Consider the following 20,370-nt stretch of genomic DNA (forward strand, 5'->3'; position numbering starts at 1 on the left):
TATATATATATCCTATTGAAATAAACAAATAAAACGATAATTTATAATTTATACAGTGTTTTTTTTTCCATATGTCCATGTATTTTGGGTTCAAATTACTCTAAATAGGTGCCTAATTGAAAGAACTATTATAAAAGTTATAAATTGAACCTATGTATTCAATTTATTAGTTGTACATAGCAGTAAATAAATGTAAATAGACGGCAAATACTATTCGCAAATAAAAGCTAATCTAACAAACTTACCAGTCAGAAATTAAGTTGAACTAAATTACTGGTGTTGGTTAGGCTTGATTCATTGTCTCACTTCCTTATTGACATAAAATTCCACAACAGTTTATGGGATGCTAAAATAATAGTTATATACATAGTAAAATTCACAAAGAAAACAAATAAAAAAATTGAAAAAATTAAGTTTTTTCTCCTAAAAGAATTGTTCTAATAACTAAAAGGCCTATTATTGTTTTGTAGTTTATTTTGAATCTAGTTTAGGCCTATTGTCTTGTGTAAGGGGCCTAACTTCAATTTTTGAACTTTTTGTTTGTATGATATTTGTCAAAACAGTTGTTCGGATGAAGTCCGGGTTTGCTAGGACACGTAGCACAGTAAAAACTGGTCTCCTTTCGCCCTCCTGGAACCTTTCTGTTGGAACAAACTGCACAGTCTTTAGTTTTTTTCCCTTCTTGTACTTTCAGGGAATGGTACATCCCATTCAATCTAACACCATCATCTCCTTCTGCAGAGTGGCGACGACCCCGTTTGCGGCTTAGGTTTCGGACATCACCAACCAGTTCTTTTATAAGTTCTTTTCTGTACGTTGAATGGATAACTGGTCTCAAATTGTTTTTTTCTCTTTCAATATTGTACAAAATGAAACTATTTACTATTGACACTTCTAGAATCCAAAAATACAATTTTCTCCACCACTTCAAACTTTTTTTGGCAAAGCCGTAGCTGGTGCAATAATGATCATTCCGGTCGACGCCCCCCATCTTGGCTGTATAGTCACATATTGCTATAGGCTTAGGGATGGTTTCCACAACATTTGTTTTGACAACTCTTCTTATTAGTTGAGTTTTAGGGTTGTGATTCGTACTCATTAGACACACATCCCGCTTATCCTTCCATGCAAGGGCTAGAACATCTTCTTCTTAATGTTTGAACGCAATAACAGCGTGTTTAGCAAGTCGTTTCAAAGCCTTTTTCTTCATACACTTTGGAAGGAGTTTTCTTTTTAAGTCTAAAGTTCCAGTCAAGTAAATGCCTAAAGCTTTTAGTTCTAAGGCAAGGTCTAGGCTTGTGTACAACCGATCGGTATATAAGACGTAACCAGTTCGTTGAGTAGAATTTTGTAAATTGACAACCAATTGGTAGATAATTCTTGTAGTGAATGGCAGATCTGGTCTAATTAGACTATTTGTTGTCAATGATCCATAGTAAGGTATCAGACTGCATACGTATCCATTCAAAGAATCAGCTAAAACATACAGTCTCAGGCCCCATTTCACTGGTTTCTTAGGGTTATACATCTTGAAAGCAACTCTACCCTTAAAACTAACCGTAGATTCATCAGCAGATAGGAACTGATATGGCCTATATAATTCTAAAAACTTGGAACCAACATAATCCAACACATTTCTAAGCTTACTAGCCCTTGAGTGCATTCCTCGAACATTAGGAGAAGGGGGTGATACATGTAGTGCCCAAAATATCTGTAGGTATCTTTTACATGAAAAAACGTCTTTGAAAAAAGAGCTGGAATCCACCCAATTATCTGAAAAAAAATCTTTCAGGGTTGTCTTGGCTTGTCTACCCATGTTCAGCAACACACCATGAAAAACCATAATTTCATTTGCCGTTACATCTTTCCAATCCCACCAAATACTATTTTTTCTGAGAGGAGTAATTTTGGCTATCTTTTCCTTGATGTAACGATTCGTCTCATTAGCAATTTCCTCAAACAATTCTAGAGTAAAAAACAACATAAAAAATTGTAAAGGTGTGGTAGGCCTAGGCTGATTTTGAGGAGGAATGAAACCACAATTTTCGTTGGAAAAATCATTGATTTGAAAATCTGGGGTATCATCGTCCCAAACATCCCACACATCGTCGGGTGTTGCAACCAGAGGTGATTGGGGCCTACGGCCACGTCTACGTATAGGTTCAGGCCTACCTGGATCTAGATCGTCTTCCACTATTTCCTCTTCAAACTCACTTTCTTCGTGGTCACTATTCTCATTACCACTTTCCACCTCACTATTGTTATCATCGTCGGACAATATAAAATCCGGATCAATGTCGTCGTCGTCCACTTCACTATAACTATCTAACAAGCCATCAATTTCCTCTTCATCAAGATAGTCTCCACCACCACCACTTGTTGACGCCATTTAGACCAGTTTTTATGTAAAACAGTTAAAAAAGAGTTCTTCAATAAACTAAAAAACAGTAACTAAAAACTTCGTAAACATGAACCAAAACATCAACACTACTTTTTGGTTACGACGACAGACACTGTTGTGTTGCTAGGCAGTGAAAGTGAAACAGCGTCGAACAAACAGTCAGCTGTTTGCATAGAGTAAAACACGCTTTAAACGCAATACTTTGCTTCTAAATTACTCTCGGCATTATTGTCAGTAGTTCGAAGATCACAGTCCATACAATAAACAGACGTCAGATGGTCAAAACCGAAAATAAAGTGACGTAACATTTTGTCGGACTGAATCCGACAACGGACTGGAACAGCCATATTGCTATGTCGGACTCAGTTCGCCTACGGACCGGAACGGCCATTTTGCTATGTCGGACTGAGTTCGCCTACGGACCTCAAAAGGTTAAAAAGTAAATAGTGTTACAGTATTACATTTTTTTTAAATATCAATAACTCATTTGTTTTGTTTTACACAAACTTAATTTTTATTCTCATCATTGTGTTTCAGTGATCGGCCAGAAGAGAGCTCTGGTGTCAGAAGCCCATCACTTACTGGAAACGATGTACCAGTAGCAGTATCCATTGAAGGAATATACTCAGAATCAAGTTCACAACCGGTATGATAATTTAGTAGATGTAATGTGTCGCCGTTGGTACTTTTTTAGTCGGTACGCCTACCGGTACTTGGTTATGTAGATTCTTGACATCACCTATTGGTCATTATCATCATTGATAATTTCTTATCGGTACCTAATACATAGAGCTTATTTTTGTAAAGTAAGTTACAAATTTGGCTCAGTTGGCATTTGCTTACATGACACTCATATTGTAAATATATGTTGCTTGCTTACTCACAAATAGGTGTATTTTTGTGATTTATGGGTTTATTTGAGGTGCAATGCAGGCAATTTTAGGTTTTAAGTTTATTAACACATTCAAAACCTGGTTAAATGAAGAACTTTGCAGCAGTTGATCATTATAATATAAGTAAGATATAATGGCAGCTAAAATTGTTTGCAAGTAATGCAGTTTGTAATATTGTAAATGAAATAAAGTTACAGTATTGTTAGCCAGGATGACCTGCTGACTAGGAAATAGGGATTGTACTTGAATTTGTAGGGCAGGGAAAAGGTTTATGAATTATAAATAAATAAATTTAACGAATAACCATATTCATTATATAAATAAATATAATAAATTTCATGATCATGAAATTTGAACTGTAAATAACTATCACAAAATAGCTTATAGAGGAGGGTACATTTCTAAATGGTGCGTTTTTCCTTTTCTTTTCACTTTGCAGCATCAAGTGCAATAAATGTTTAAAACCTGCTTTTGTTATACTGTCACATGAGGCAATATGTTATAGTAGAGAGTGCACATATCTCAGTAGTGTTTCCCTGTGTTGTATCAGGATGCAGAGACGGCTGATGTGACCACAGAGTCATCACAGGTGAGATGGTCTCCTCCCCTCGCCTCTCCTACCCCTACAGCTGCTGAGGACTCTGTCTCTCTACCATCCTTTGAATCGTCCTTCACCCCTCCCACTCCCCCAACCATCAGTCCCCCAGACAGTCAACCGTCCACGTCTGCTGCTGGTAGTGGTGGTGACGCCAGTACCAGTGGCACCAGGGACCCCAACCTCAGTACTCTCACTGACCAGCTGTCCACCATGCGGCACGGCTTCATTGAGAGGTAAGACCTACCTAAAGGTATAATTTCTGTGTATTTGCAAAATGTAACATACATTACAAATTTTCCATTATATATTACAAATAATGTTACAAATTTTTGCTAACAAATTATGTTTTTGGAATTCTTCATATACAGTAAAGACTTGTTCAGACTTTTGGTGGTGCTGGATTACTGTACTTCTTTTAAAAACACCGGTTATTGTTGCTCGTCAACCGATCGATCTCGACTTTACATTCAACAATGCCAATGCGCAAACATTCTTTGTAAAATATAGCCTGGTAATATATTCAGCCTGGGTCTTTTCTAGATTATAGCGATGGACAATACATTTATGATTCAGAACAGGACGGGCTGGGATTTTTTTCCAGGAAATAATGGGTTGTTTTAAAGATCTTAATTAAATATTCTTGCAGATAGCAGTAACGAAAAAAAAATTATTGGTTCTAAAAGCAATAATGGTAAATAATATACAAATAACAAAATTGGTTAATTAAAAACATTTCATTTTTTGTGTAATTACAGTGAAATGTCAATATAATTATAAAACACTGCTGGCTAACCACAAACGGGTATTATCAAACTGACTATAACTACATTTTCAAAAACTGAGTAAGGTTTTAAGGCCTGATATGGTTACCCAGAGAAAAGCAGTACAATCTTTCTTTATTCTTTAGTAATCATAAATTGTGTAATGTGTACCTATCACAATGTCATCATGACCATAACCATCTCCCACGACCATGGTGCCATGGTGTACTAAAATTCTGACAATGTGTCTTTGCGGTCACGACACCATCGTGAACATGTCTCGCGTTCACGGCGCCATCTTCAACATGTCTTGCGGTTGCAGCACTCAATGTCAAAATGTACCAAGCTCGCGGTGCCATCGTCAACATTTCTTACAGTGGCATTACCAACATGTCTGGCTGTTGCGAAACCACAGTAAACATGTCCCACGGTCACGGAATCATTATCCTCATGTACTACAGTCAAGGCGCCATCGTCATCATGTTTCACAGTAAAGGCAGCCAACAACAATCAACATATGTACTAGGTTTCCTAAGTTCACCGGAACTGTGGTGTACATCTCTCTCTATCCCAGAATTGTTTCATCATCACCATCCCCTGCCATACCGGTGACATCTCCCGCGATCGTGGGGACGTCATTATCGTCATTCGTGACGCAGCTTTAACGCTGACGATCAAAATGAATCCTGTACCGAGAAAATCTCAAATCAAATGTAAACCTGTCCGTATGATCAGGAGTATATTTTCCAAAAAATTTCCAGAATCTTTACCTTTAATTTTATTTTATTGCTTCAAATTGAAAAGTAATTATCCTACAACAAACTAAATATGATTGATAGGTATGTGTGATTAATCGATAATGAATCATAATTCCAATTCGGCTCAATGCATCCAATCTTGAATCGATTCTATGGCAATCAAAATAACTATTTATGTAGAAAAGGGCTGATAAGGCATTCACTGAGACATAGCCTAGATATACAAACTATTTACAAAAATATAGTGAGACAATGCCTAACTATACAATATATTTCAATATCAAAATACAGAAAGACATTGCTTAGCCATAAAATATATTTACGTCAAGATATATGTATTTATACGCAATACATTTTATGACCGGAATAGGATCCCTGAATTGTACGTGATGTAAGGAACCAAGAAGTTTGAATTTTCGATAATTCGCCAAAAACCGCCCGAAATCCCAGATTTTTCTCGTTTTGCGTCATTGATAATTGCTATGGCAGGAACTTAAAAATAATGGATGTTGCCACAATCATAAGAAATGATATGATACTAGAGGTTAAATACCTTTTAATTACCGATAGCGACTGGATAGCAACCGGTTTCAACACTCAAGGTGTCATTGTCAAGCCCTGAGACGTGTTGTCGCTCCTAGAAGGTCATCAGGAAGTCTTTAAAACATACACACAAGATACTAACAAACATTTTTACGAATAAATAATAGAGTATGTTCATGCAACAACACGAATGATCACAGCAAACGTCGGAATGATATGCCGGGAAGATTACTTTGATTTTGCCACGGTGAATTATGAATTTAATGCTGCGATCAAAAGATATGATTACTGATGTTTCCGCGATCAAAAGATATGAATACTGGCTTTTCCGTGATCCTAAGAAACCTCCACGTGTTTAGTCGTGATCGCGAGAATATCACGGATTTTGCCGCGATTGCATGAGACCAAGATGAAATCTGAATTATTACATGTATAAGAATGCAAACATTGAAGAACAATGGCATTGTACAAGGTGAAACATGTATATTTTTGTCATTATCCTTAATAGGTTTAATTCCTATACTTGATGTCACCACCATCAGTCCCCCAGACAGTCAACCGTCCACGTCTGCTGCTGGTAGTGGTGATGACACTAGTACCAGTGGCACCAGGGACCCCAATCTCAGTACTCTCATTTTATTTTTATATTTTTGGTAATTTTTGGATTTTTTGGATTTTTGGTATCCAATTAAAGGATACATGTTTATTGGTTTTTATTGTTATTTTTATTTGTTTGGTATAGTTCAGTTATCTAAACTTTTATTTTTTAAATGTATACTTCTTCATGAATAAGTCCAAGCTGGTATAAAAAAGTAAGTTATGCTTATTATAAGCGGAAAATTTTGTCCAGAAAATTTTAAATTTTGAACCTGGAAAGCCTTGAGTTGTCCTCGACACCCTGACTTATTGTGACAATGTGTTTACATATCAAGGCATGGGACGGAGCCTGTAGTGAACCTGATGTACTCAGACAAAGGGATGGACGCATCTAGAATCTCTCTCTCTGTGGCTGACGAAGTAAACCGTGAAACTGTGATAGGTCAGTGGACAAACTGTGGAACCAATCCACAAGCAAGTTGCTAGAAGTTAATAGCACCTAACAATTTCACAATACTAGAAAACATTTTACTTGATCTTTTAACACTCAAAGGAAGCTTCTTCTAAATGAACTGTTGTAGTTTGCTTGTTTTTATTTTGATCAAATTTGTTTATTTTGTACTAAGCCATTGCCATTTTAATAAAAAAAAAAACCCCACTTTATTACCCTCCCTGTAGCAGGAAACCTAAGTACGCATTAAAATAAAATTAATGCTATTTAAAAAGGAATTTAGCCTGACAGCTTTAAGGAAATATTTTGATGAAAACCCAACCAAGTTAATTTGCTTGGTTTGTTGGTTTTCTACAGCGGGGATATTGTTTATTTACTGTATTATATTGTAATCTATAAAAAAAAACAACCTGCATGGAAAATATTCTATTTTATTACTGCCTTAAAGATGGAAACAAAAGTCTCTAGATTCCTAAAATAACTTTGGTTAAGCACAATAAAGTTAAATTAAGAGTTTTTGGTAAAGAATTTATTTAAAAAATGTTATTTTTGTTGGATTAAGTATTAAAGAAATTAAAATGTATGATTCTGAAGAATAATGTAGGTTTATGGGGCTTAAAAGTGATCATTTTGTCAAATGTTGGTACAACCTACAGGCTGAACCACAGGCCTGAGGAAAGTGAAAATTTGTAATTAATTATATACCTATTTGACTAATTATGCTAATTATGAGGATGATCTTAATTTCATCCCGAAATATAAAAGTTATTATAAACTTGTCAGTTTGAAATAAAACTTAAAATAGTTTCAACAAAATTTTAGTTTTTTTATATGAAATTTTCCAAAGGTTGCAACGATTTTTACTCGTTGGTAGGTTTGTATCTTTATTTTTTTTTTATCGCCTTCTGCGGAATACGCTGTGACTTGGAGAACTACTGAGCTCATCATAAGAATTCCCTTATGCTGCAATTGTGTCTACCGGTACCGAATCTTATTTGCTCATAGAATCTAATAAATTACTCAAACAGTGTGCTACTTTATGTGATGTGGGGTTTTATTTTATAGACTTACCTGGGCCCAGTTCTATGCCAAGCCCGACTGACTCTACAGCCTCACCTCCTCTGCCTCATCCAGGTAGGTCAGACATCTGCTGTAAACACACAGGTCATTATAGGGCAACGCCGGATATAAGGTGCCGACACAGGGTTCTATATTCCTTTTTACGAATTTTCCTATAGGGAAGTAGCTATTACCGTAGGCCAATAAGGTATAACTTTGTAGATAGGTACTAAAGATCAATTTTCAACTAATAGTAATAGTAAACAATTAGTGTACAAGGTTTTAGGATACCTAAACTTATACATCATTCAAATATCTGCATGCTATATCATGTAAAAATCTGGATTTATCCCCATGAAGAAACGTCTACGTCAATTTGACGTCACGAAGGGCAGGGCCTATACACGGTCGAGAAACAGCCCGCGACTGGAAATTTACCCCCAATATTTTAGAAAATATTTAGCATGTAATTGTTTGCTTATAAAGTGATTTGCCGTACCACGGAATTTGACCCCCGGAAATTTACCCCGAAAATCTACCCCCAGAAATCTAAACCTAGAAATCTACCTCCAGTCCAGTGGTCAAATCAGAAATGCTCGACCCCTGGAAATTACCCCCCCCCCCCCCCCGTGGTTGGCTACGTTACCTGTCGGCCAAGATTCATTGTTGTAGTTGGTTTTATTAATTTGTAGGGGTCTGCGGTGCACCGAAAAAGTCGGTACGGTACGGTACAAGCTTAATTACCGTCATCGGTTCGGTACAGCATTTTACACGGTACAAATTCGGTTCGGTACAGCCTATTATAATAATAAATTACTTTCAGTTTACTATCATAGTCAACTGTTGAGTTTTATCACTTTTATTTCTTTACGGCTTTCCCCAATTCTATTTTATCATAAAAATAATAGTTTTATGATGACTGTTAAATGTTATCTCTAACTCAGTCAGTATTTTTGTGAATTCAATTTGCCGCTGGCCATTGTCTACTGCCATAAAACTGTTTATGGCTACATATTTAACTTGTAACTAATCTACAATCTCATTTTATAAGTTAAAATATTTGTTATAGATATTTATCTTTCTATTGACGAAACCACAAGCATAGTTGTTGTTGTTTGCATCATTTTTTTGCGTTATGCAAGCCTACTTGGTCTCAAATTATGTCATTGCATGTTCTGTATCTTGTCTTATATTGTTAGATGTGGCTGTTTAAGGCCTAAATGGTTTTTAGTTTCCTGTATTTTTTGTTGTGTTGAAGGTACTTTATGCAATCCTAATAAATCTTATGAACTAGATAGTGATTTTGCTACCCTCATTGTAACCTAACCAATTTATATATAGGCCCTCCTAAATTATTAGGTCTAGGCCTGGGTCTTTTGATTCTTTGGAAGAGCTTTAAAATATACTAAGAAAATTGGATTGAGCCTGAGATAAACTAATGATTGATATGTGTGGATGTTAACTTTGTAAATGAAAAGACAATAATCTTACTCTGTGATAATCCAAATTTTATTTTCAGAAAAAAACTTTGCAAGAGTTGTATCCATCTTATAATTAGTTTTAAAGCTGATAAAAAAAGATGCTCTTTGCCATTACTTCATCATAACCTCTAGTTTTTCATTGTCGTCTGCTGTGAACAGCTGGCAATTACACTGTCTTCGTACTAAATGCTTTTATATGTTTTTAAAAATTTTAAAAAACAACTAGACATTGTGTTGGTTGGAAATAATTTACCAGTTGTGTGAAATGATCTTATCAATAAATGTTTCAAACATGTTTAATCCTAAAAACTCTTATCCTAATTTTAAAACCACTTTATCATGGCTATTCAAAGTATCTCGGAGTAAAATAGGTACCAAAGCCTTTATCTTAACTGTGATACAATCCTCGTGGTAGTAAAAGGTTTTGTTTTAATAATGTGTGGTACAGTAGTTATTGTTAGAAAACCATGAATGTTGGATACTATTCATTTTCATAGCAATATCAATGTATTTAAGTTAAAAATAATGGTATAAATACAGTTCTGAGAAGAAAACCGCAAAAATACAGGTAGCCGCGTACCGATTTTGTACCGAGAACCGATATACAAAATATTGTACCGTACCGAACCGTACCGACCTTAAATTTTCTGTACTGCAGACCCCTATTAATTTGGTTTATGTAAATCAACGTCTCTTCGGATAATCATTAGGCAAGCATGCGATATGTCGTTGTCTTGTTTGTTGTTTAACATTATCTATCTTCCTAATTCAATTAGCCCTTTTTCACCCAAACTACTTCACCGATTTTTACAATTGATGTGTTATTTTAAAGCTTAAGATCTAGCGGAGCGCAAAATGGTAATTAACGATATTTTGATTAGGGCTTCAAAAGGTTGACCCCTAAGCTTTTTATTTATTCCTAGTAGGGATCCCAGACGTCCTCTTTTTCCCAGACACGTCCTCTTTTTGGGTACAAAAAAAAACGTCCGGAGGGATTTTTGGCAATACTTTCAAATGTCCGGGATTTTGACTTTGTGAGAAAATAAAAAAATATTTCTGCAAGTATTAATATTAGCAATCAGCTTTTATAATTAATCGTCATCATAACATTAAACTAAGTTAAAATACTACACTTTAATAATATCTTACGTATAAAAGTGTCATTTTCTCTTTCTTTAGGTCAAATTTCGTGTATAACGTACGCTAGAATCCATTGGAAATACTGTAGAACAAAACAGAACGGAAGACGAAACTGGATAACTCTGCTCACTAGTAGCCAGTTTGCCAGGCCAGTAGCATACTAGCGACCGTCGACCATCGACCAGTGACTATCTCTTCGTCTGCTTACTTGCTTACTTTACGTTACATGTTACATGCCTACTTAAAAAGTAATTATCTTACTTTTTAATTTGTCCGTGTTGATCGTCCCTAGGGCCTACCCTAATGCCGAAAAGAAAATGTGTATTTTCAGAAAAGTTGAAAGAAAAGTTTACCTGTTTTAAGCGTGGTTGACATGAGCTGTTGCTTGCTGGGCAGGTATAATGCAGTAGTGTTGGGTGCTAGTTCTTAAACACTTCTTAGATAAAATAAGTTCTCTGGTTCAAAATCATGGTCTGATTTTGGACAATTTCTGTTTAGCATGCACATTGGCACCAGGGTGTTTTTGTAAATCAAACATGCTTGAATGTGTTGTAATGTTGCGGTATTCCTTTGATATTAAAACCACAAGTCTCAATAAAAAAAAACCAAAAAAAACATGACATTATACGAGTACAAGTTTATTTTTTAACATTTCTTGACCTTTAAAAAATAAACTGGGAAGCTTGAACACATTAAACTAGGTCCTCAAAATAGCTTAAAAAGTACTAATTTTAGCACGTTATTTCCAATTTTTAAGTCAGGTTGAAAACATAAGTAGATCGTCTGCAACTGTAAACAAGAGATGAAAAAAGCCTTTTTCACAGGGGTCCTAGGCACTTTGCGCACGGGACCCCTGTAAGTGTTGCATCGTAGGTTATTATTACTGAACCATTGTTTTTAAACACATTATTCACATAGTTATATACGATAAAGTTAGATACGAGGGGGGTATATATAGGGATATACAACATATCACCGACCACAGGGGGTAGAATTCTGATGTTGGAATTGTCTCATTTGACCACAGGGGTTAGATTTCTGGGGGTAAATTTCAGGGGGTAGATCCCGGGGTTGGACATTTCTGATCTGACCACTGGGGGTAGATTTCTGGTGGTGAATTTACGTTGTCAGGTTTTTTTGGACTTTGATTAACTACAACTGTTAAGTAATCAGTGAAATGTGAGTTGATCGAAATAATTATTTATCCGTCCTAAAAGCTCAATTCCGTAAATCTACCCCCAGACCTGCGACGTCAAAATGATGTAGGTGTTTTTTCATGGGAGTAAATTTCCGGGGGTAGAATTCCGGCGACCCATTAAAAACCTGCAACTTGCTGGAAAATTAAAAATTATACTTGCAATAATGTTGTAATAATGGCATGTGTCCACTTTTAATATCACTTATGAAAATTGTTTTGGGGCACTACTCTAATTATAGTTAATAAATATGCATTTACTTTTACCATTGATTGTTTCACCTCCAATGTTAGTGATGAGTATACTACATAGTTCTAGTCAAGGTCTACATTTATCTAGTAATTACAATAATATTTTTAGAGCCTTCTGACACAGACTGCCCAATGCAGATGGACTCTGATGAACCACTCCCAACACCAAGGTGAGCAACACTGGTGGAAACGAGATTTATACTTCTGGATTTTACTAACTTTCAGTACAGTAGGACCTGGTATCTCAAATCTGAAGGTGGTATGATCAAAATTTGACTTGTCAAGTTTTCAAGTAGGCGGGGTTTGAATTATGAAGGTGCTATATCAAAAATTCGAGAATCCAAAATGTTGGTGATAATGATTTAACGTCTCAACCATTTCAATTAGACTTTTACGTGCAAAACCTTTATAAATTGAGCTCAAGCTATTTATACGTACTGAAGGGTAACTTTGGAAGCAAAATAAAACGATAAGTCGTGCATTCAAATGGCATACTCAATGGCTTTCTCTTACAAAATAGATCATGATATAAGAATGAGCTTATCTAGTTACTGTTTTACGCAACTAATACACATTTGCTGACGCCTTCAAACTCATTGTTTTAGGGATGGACAAGTAGTGATTTTTCAATTCTAAATTGGGGGCTGGCGGCGCTTGAGCCGTCACACAGTTGTCATTAGTCAGATAAGCATATAATTCTCCAGAGAAAAATATTAGTCTAGGCCTAATTAAGTTATTAAGTTTTGTGTATCAAAGTAAGAAAAGTGTCATAAATATTTGGATTAGTCAGCTAAAGTTTCTTATTTAGCACACCAAGAAGGAGCTCTAGTCAAAGAAAAACTCACCCAATCGAGGAAGAAATGGAGAGAGCAGTTAGGAACGCCTTTAGAGGAACATTGCAGAACTCAATCGACGACAGAGTGAAAGTGCGCAAGCCCTCCGTCAAACAAAAGTACACAGGTCATCGAAACGCAAGGTGTGTACTGCACAATTAGTAACTTACAGTGTTAGTTCATCTAACAGTTTGCTCGTTTCACTCATTGTAAACCAATGCCATTGTATATAAGTTTGTGTTTAATAGCTGTTTCAAACAGTTTATTTTTGGTGGTCGAGTGTATTCAGCTTCATTTTACAGCATAATTTTCTGTTTTTCAAGAACATGCCTAGAATGAGGTTATTTGTGTTATCAGGTTTGTTTTGCTTCTAATCACAATCATGATTATTATTACCAGAAATTTCCAAAATTGTCTTGATCATACATTTTTAAAGATAGCCCTGTTACAGTAAATGTAAGTTATGTACTCAAACTTGCCACTGTGTCCACCATAAATCTACATGATCACTTTGTTGTTAATCAGCTTTTCAGTAGTGGTGTTAAAAATATACATCTAATATATCACACACTTCCTGGAGGATTCCTCTGCCTTAACCATCTGTGTAGTATCACATAGGCCAACCATCTTTATATATTTTTTCATTATAATACATTTTCCATAATTAATTATCTATTGCACTCAACACATTGTAACATTGTAAACTATCAAAAGTTTTTTCATTTCAGTATGGAACATTAAAAATCCGGAAAAATAGTACCATATTGTTTTTTTATACTCAACACCATTGGCATTTTACATAAAAATTTGAGATTTGTTTCATGTCCAATAGTTAATTTCTAAGACAGTTTTGACATTTTACTTTGTTTAGTAGTTTAGATTTCACTCTTTCAAAACAGTTTTTTGGACAACGAATAACTTTTTTGTGACATAACCTTTAACCCCTAATAACATTCACTCAGCACTTTCACGCTTTCAGTCATACATTCATAACAAATCTCTTCTTATCATTTTTATTCTGTGTAGTAAAAGTATTTCTATCATCTGTATTTTATCTTTGGATCTTATAAAATGCAATCCTTAAAATACAATTAAAACTGCTCGTATGCCATAAAGTTTAGCTATGATGTGTACATGTACTAAATGTAATGTGCTAAGCTAAAGTAAATATAACTAGGTAAGGTAATAAACTAATTAATCCTTCAGTCCTGTTTTGCTTTTGCTTCTGACATGCTCAACCTGGATGTGAGATCAGTCGGATTTCTTGGGCTCATTTCCTAGGTTTACTTTTGTACAAATGTTCTTTTCAATGCAAGACATTTAATTATTCAGTATAAAATACCTAAGCTTTTTTTCTTGTTTCCAACTTCTTGATTTAAAAGTATTAACACAACAGGCCCTATCTGTGTCTCGACAAATGTTTTTTTTCTGAATTTACAAGTCCTCAAATCATACAAATATAACACTTGCGCAGGTTTTATTTTTGACTACTGGTACCATGAAGTAGACATCCATTACCGTACCAGATTAAAGTAGTAGAAAGGTATTTTAATGTTTCAACGTTATTTATCATCTAACATTGGCCTGTTGTTCACTATTGATATAGCACTACTTTTTCACAAGTTACCAGTGGAATTAAAAAGAAAATTTCACTAAGTTGTGGCAATGTTAGCATACGTTGCTGTCTGAACACCATTTTTGTAATCTTGTCAGATTAGAAAGAACTTATCTTAACTTTAGGCCTAACATGTTTTAAGTTTTACCTAGTATCAGCAGCATAAAAGATCAAGAAGCAAGATTAACTATCACACTCTGTGATAGGCTATGTTCCGTATAGATGGGATGTCTTAGTTGTGAGGTGGATGTATGGCTGGAAGCTTGATGTCTGCAGTCAGTGTCAGAGCAGTAACGTGGCATGGTGTGTGCATGGCGTGGCGTGTCCCTACCCTAGGTTCTTTTGCAGGACCATGATCAAGGAAGCCACATTCTGGGGTGATGACTACGTGATGAGTGGCTCAGACTGTGGCCATGTGTTTGTGTGGGAGAGAGAGACAGCACGTCTGGTCATGTTACTGGAAGCAGACCATCACGTAGTCAACTGTCTACAACCTCACCCCTACCTCCCTCTGCTGGCCACAAGTGGTATAGACTACGACGTCAAGCTGTGGGCGCCACTGCAGCCTGAGCCTAACTTCAACCTGGAGATGGCCGAGGAGGTAAACATCACACACTTATCATCCTTATGTATCAGATGAAAACAATTTTATATATCATCCTTACAGATCAGCTGAACCCTATTTTAAGGTCAGTTTTATCCGGTTTGTTTACAGAGCGTTTTTGTTAGCTATTTGTTTTCTATGATTTTAAAACCAAAAAGTTATAAGTGTAAACAGTTGCTTGTCATCTATGATATGATATAGTATGATAACCAAAGAGGATTGCACAAATATTAAAATCTACCCTAAAATAAAAGAGAAACAATAAGTTATCATCATCATTGTCTATAAGTCTATAAATTAATGTACAACTGGGAAAAACTTGAACTACATGAAATGCACATAACAAAAGGGCTTGAAATTTTACAATAGGATGTGGAGTCTACTATTCAAGATCAATGGCACCACCTAACGTTTTACTGTCAACATTGTGCAAATTTACAGCAATAAAGATGTGTGCATTGTTCTATTCACAGTATACTTGTTCAACTCTAAAGAAGTTTCATTTTCCCATAGCGGCGTAGGAACCATTACTTGGCCCAGATTGGTCATTACGTTTACTATCGCAAGTATGTAATATTTCTCAATATGAAGGTAGTAAAGATAGAAGTAGTTGTTTGTACTGAAACATCGTGTCGAGTATTATACACCTTTTCATCATGTTAATGTTATATCACCTGTTTATTTCGTATCAAAACTCTTTCAAAAGTAATGTTTTTATCTATTGATTTTTTTATCTTTCTAATATGCTGGTTGAAATTCAATTTAGCAATGTACATTAGAACCCCGATAACAAGACTATCATGCATGGGGATTATAAAATAACAATTATCAAGGTAAACTTCTTATCGAGGTTTGCAACAACATGTGATTGGGGGTAAAATGAATTCAAAGGGAGTTGAATTGTTGTCATCGGTTGACACTTGTTATTGAAGGTATTGTTATCGAGATTCCACTGTGTCAATTTTTAAAGCCCTGCCTACCTTACTTTTCCCCTCAGTAGACCTTAAGTTGTCTTATTTTACAATGAGTTTTCAACAAACAGATCTTACGGTTTTATGCTATATATAATGTAAAACCTGTTTGGGCATCCAACAGTTTTTTAACAGAACTAGTAAAAAGCTTATTTTACAGTTGGTGTAACTTTAATATTCTAGATGATTTATGTAAAACTTCAACATCATTTTGTGTTCAAAAACCAAGACTACAAGATGTGCTTTGAATCATCGTTGAAAATTCGCAAAAACACATATTTTAGACAAAATTTAGAAGTTTAAGTGGTATAAACTTTCAGTACCAGGAAATGTATATGTAATGACTATGGGTCTCAATCCTACTATGATGGTATCTTTGATCTTCCTGTGGTAATTCGTTGAAGCAATTATTTGTGATTTTGTTATTTTAACAATCATCATTCAGGTTATACATTTGTATTTCCATTTCAGCTAGTAAAACGCAATGAAGTGATGCTAGAAGAAACCAAAGACACTATAACAGTCCCCGCGTCATTCATGATCAGAATGTTAGCCTGCCTCAATCAGATCAGGAGAGGTAAGGGGAAACTTAATCCAACAATAATTATAAGTTTTTCAATTAACAGGTATCTTTTGAATATATCTTCTTAGACCTGAAGAAGAAAATCCTGATTTTTCTGAGAGACTGGCTCCCTCTGCTTCGCAAAATAGTCTGTTTTGAGAAATAATTTTTAAAGCTGATTAAAGATTTATTACACCAAACGTATTCACTCTGGAGTGAGAAAAAATGTCTGTAGTTTCTTAAACTCAGGAGTCCCCCTAAAACCTGAGAACTCGCACTAAACCCTCCTTTTGATAGTTCTCTTTGCTTATTTTGTTGTATGAAATAAAAAATCAGCTCAGGGGCCTAATCTAAAACAAAATACAGGTTTACTGATAATCTTAAATTCATAAGACAATATATTTAACATATTTTTTATAATTTTTATTAAGATGAAAATTAAGTAAAACATAGTGACTTAGAAAGTAACAGATGTTTTATCCTAGCAAGGCTATAGCTATATCCACACCGATGATCTTTAAATTTCAATTCAACATCAGGGTGTCTACCAACCGGGAGTTGTACTTAATTTTGGCTTGGCCATTAACTGTACGGGATTTTTCCTCATCAAATTATGTCCTTATGTTGTTTAGGAAGTTCACATAGTCGATATATTCACGCCGCGAACACAGATAATGTGGATAACATTTCCGTAATCGTGGTAGACGGTGGTGATGACCACACAACGGAGAGAGATATTCAGGATTCTTTCACGATTGCGGATGACAATGACAACATTTCCGAGATCGGGGGAGCCGATGACGATGGCCACATGAGATATTCAGGATTTTGCCGCGAAGATAATCCTGGGAACTGGGAACCTATTTAGTCTCCAGTTATATTGTTATATTAAATCAAGTTTTATTTTAATATTGAATAGGTATATATATTTTTTTTTTTTTTTTACTATCTATTTAATGTTTATTTTAACAACAGTTAATCTTTTTTAACCTCTGAATTCTTTGTATAACAAAATACGATTTGTTTATTCCGTCTTTAGATAATTTTTTAACAAAACTGTTCGTGACAGTTTCTTTGACTGTTTCAATACTGTGCTTGAAATACACAGTCAGAACCATTTTTTTGACAAACCCTACAGACAGAGATTAGGAAGGCTATTTAGTTCATTTTGAAATTCAAAACATGTTTCACTCTGTGGACAACCTCTGTGCATGAGCCTAGACTTACCTAGTAACAACACATTCACATCATGTTTACAGGGGCCAGATCTCGAAACCGACGCCGCGACAACAGCAGTAGCAGCGATCAACACCAAGAGTAAATAGTTACTAACTTATATAATTTAAATTAACTTTCATATAAAAAATCTACAACTTTCGCTAAATCCCAGCAATAAGTTCAGTTCATTTTTAAGTTGTCATGTTTACTGGTAAGGTGTGTAGTGCTTTTGTTTGTTGGTTTTTTACACCATCTTTCTTAAGTTGATTGTTATTTTGATAGGTTTATCGAGGGTATTGTATTAAAGTCACCACAAAATTACCAGCAGGGATTTATAATCAAATAAATGTAATGAATTAGCTTTACTGCTTCTCACAAGGTCTGTATTCAGTATTTTCTTCTTGGCAGTCCGTCTCAAGCTGTTTATTTTCTTTTTGTTGTTTTATAGTTTTATATTATATTATTATTTATCTATTATTTTATTTTTACTGTAAAATATTTTTCATAAAGTGCCTAAATGTAATATACATATATTTCTTAAAATATCTTATTAGGCCTCTGTATGATCTCCACTTAAAATATTTATTTGTTTGAGGTTTGTAGTAATTTTATTTAATGTTTCTGTTTCTTTTTTGAATTGGTGTGCGAGTGTAATTGGTATCTTATAACACTAAAAATAAAAAACTACTTGGAAATATAATTTGTATATTGCAGTACTTTTGTCTCTGAATCTAGATTTCATTCTTCTAAAAATAGATTACATTCTTATGTTTAAAAGCTCCAATGAAAACCGGCTAAATTGGCCGTTGTTTGGCATTAAGTTCTGATAATGATACATGAGAATCATAAACAAAAACTTACAGGGTGATTATGAATAAAGTTGTTCAAGTATCTGTTATTTCATTTCATTCAAGTAGTTGTTCAAGAAGTTCAATTCAAGAAGTTTCATTCAAGTAGTTGTGTCATTTATATGCCACAAAATTATCAACAACATAATGACTTATAAGATATTGTAAATGAATTCGCACACTTCTACCTATTTTGTTTTAGATTGTAAATTAGTATTTAAAAGAAAAATATTAATATTAAAGCCAAACAACAACGTTGTTGTGACCTGTTAACATCTTAATCTGTAGGTGATTTGTGCTCTTAATACTTGGATATACTATATGAAAATCTCTTTCTATGATTACAATTAATTAATTATTGATTGGTTTTGGCTTTTTTTTCAAAGTACAAGTATATAATCCTGGTATCCTAACAAAACATTACAATGGAGTGTTTGTACATTTAGGAAGAGAAAAGTATATTTTGTATTAGGTCTTAATAAATCCTTTTCAGATTATGTGATTCAATTAATTACCATTTTTCATTTCGTTTTAGCAGATTTGCCATATAAAGAATAAGCTATTACCGCAAGTCTCATGGTAAGACCTGGACCCAGGACCTATTAACTATTTTTTACTTTGATGTCTCCAGAGGCCAAAAATACCATCCGTTCAAATTCATAAATAGGCCTGCAGTATTTTGTAAATGTGTCCGTTAGCTTTGCTTGATAAGGCCTGTTTCACATATACCCGGCAGTCAGGTGTCATTTAACTGGCAATTGGGTGAAGAAGTATATGGGACCATTGCCCGTTCATATATGCACGACATGTGTTGTGGTCGGTTGATCACTTACCCGGCTGCCGTGTACTCCTCGAGGGATGCCAGGTGCCCCCTCGGCGAAAGGCGGCTGCCGGTGTTGGCTGGAGTAGTGGGTGTAGCACTACCTGACCCAATGTGACTGATCGTGTACTTTTAGTCTAGCTGTTTTTAGTTCATTATTTATTTATTATTTGTGAGTGTATTAGTTATTTGTGCGCAAAGTTTTGATTATGTCAGAAATAGACCTTGAACTACTTATTAGTTTAGCTCAAAAACAGCCAGTCTTATGGGACAAGGCAGCAGAAGATTACAAGGAAGAGTACTTCCTTCTAGGGATGGACGGGTCCCGAAATTTCGGGAATTTTTCGGGGAAAAAATATTCCCGATTATCGGGACGGGATTAAATTTGACTCGGGAATTTTTCGGGACGGAATTTGGTCCGATCGTCGGCGATTTTTCCGCTTCGCGAGTGCCGATAACGCCGTTATTGCGAGCGATAGGTCCGCGAACGCAAGAGACGAAGTCGTTTCGACGATCACGCCGTGACCACGGAGTCCTACCGACGATCGCGCCGTGACCGCGGAGTCCTACCGACGATCGCGCCTTGACCGCGAGTCATACCGACGATCGCGCCGTGACCGCGAGTCATACCGACGATCGCGCTGTGACCACGAGTCATACCGACGATCACGCCGTGACCGCGAGTCATACCGACGATCGCGCCTTGACCGCGAGTCATACCGACGATCACGCCGTGACCGCGGAGTCCTACCGACGATCGCGCCGTGACC

The 20,370-nt window shown here is 35.5% G+C and overlaps 1 protein-coding gene across 3 annotated transcripts in view; it reads left to right on the top strand.

Annotated features, from left to right (window-relative positions):
* Positions 1-19,272, top strand: part of LOC128994112 (DDB1- and CUL4-associated factor 6-like) — a 55,101-nt gene extending 35,829 nt beyond the window's left edge. For 2 of the 3 annotated variants that reach the window (XM_054418396.1, XM_054418413.1), the window contains exons 9-17: positions 2,939-3,047; positions 3,845-4,125; positions 6,887-6,993; positions 8,068-8,136; positions 12,239-12,299; positions 12,938-13,105; positions 14,914-15,178; positions 16,624-16,729; positions 17,974-19,272. In XM_054418396.1, the coding sequence (XP_054274371.1) occupies positions 2,939-3,047; positions 3,845-4,125; positions 6,887-6,993; positions 8,068-8,136; positions 12,239-12,299; positions 12,938-13,105; positions 14,914-15,178; positions 16,624-16,729; positions 17,974-18,035 (1,228 nt within the window). In that variant the 3' untranslated portion in view covers positions 18,036-19,272. The remainder of the gene's footprint in view (positions 1-2,938; positions 3,048-3,844; positions 4,126-6,886; positions 6,994-8,067; positions 8,137-12,238; positions 12,300-12,937; positions 13,106-14,913; positions 15,179-16,623; positions 16,730-17,973) is intronic. The other variant, XM_054418404.1, reaches the window with a different exon arrangement.
* The last annotated feature ends 1,098 nt before the right edge of the window (positions 19,273-20,370 follow it).

The sequence above is a fragment of the Macrosteles quadrilineatus genome, unplaced genomic scaffold (genome assembly GCF_028750875.1).
Source record: "Macrosteles quadrilineatus isolate MER2022 unplaced genomic scaffold, UCM_ALF_1.0 Scaffold_1__1_contigs__length_201487025, whole genome shotgun sequence".
Taxonomy (NCBI): Eukaryota; Metazoa; Arthropoda; class Insecta; order Hemiptera; family Cicadellidae; genus Macrosteles; species Macrosteles quadrilineatus.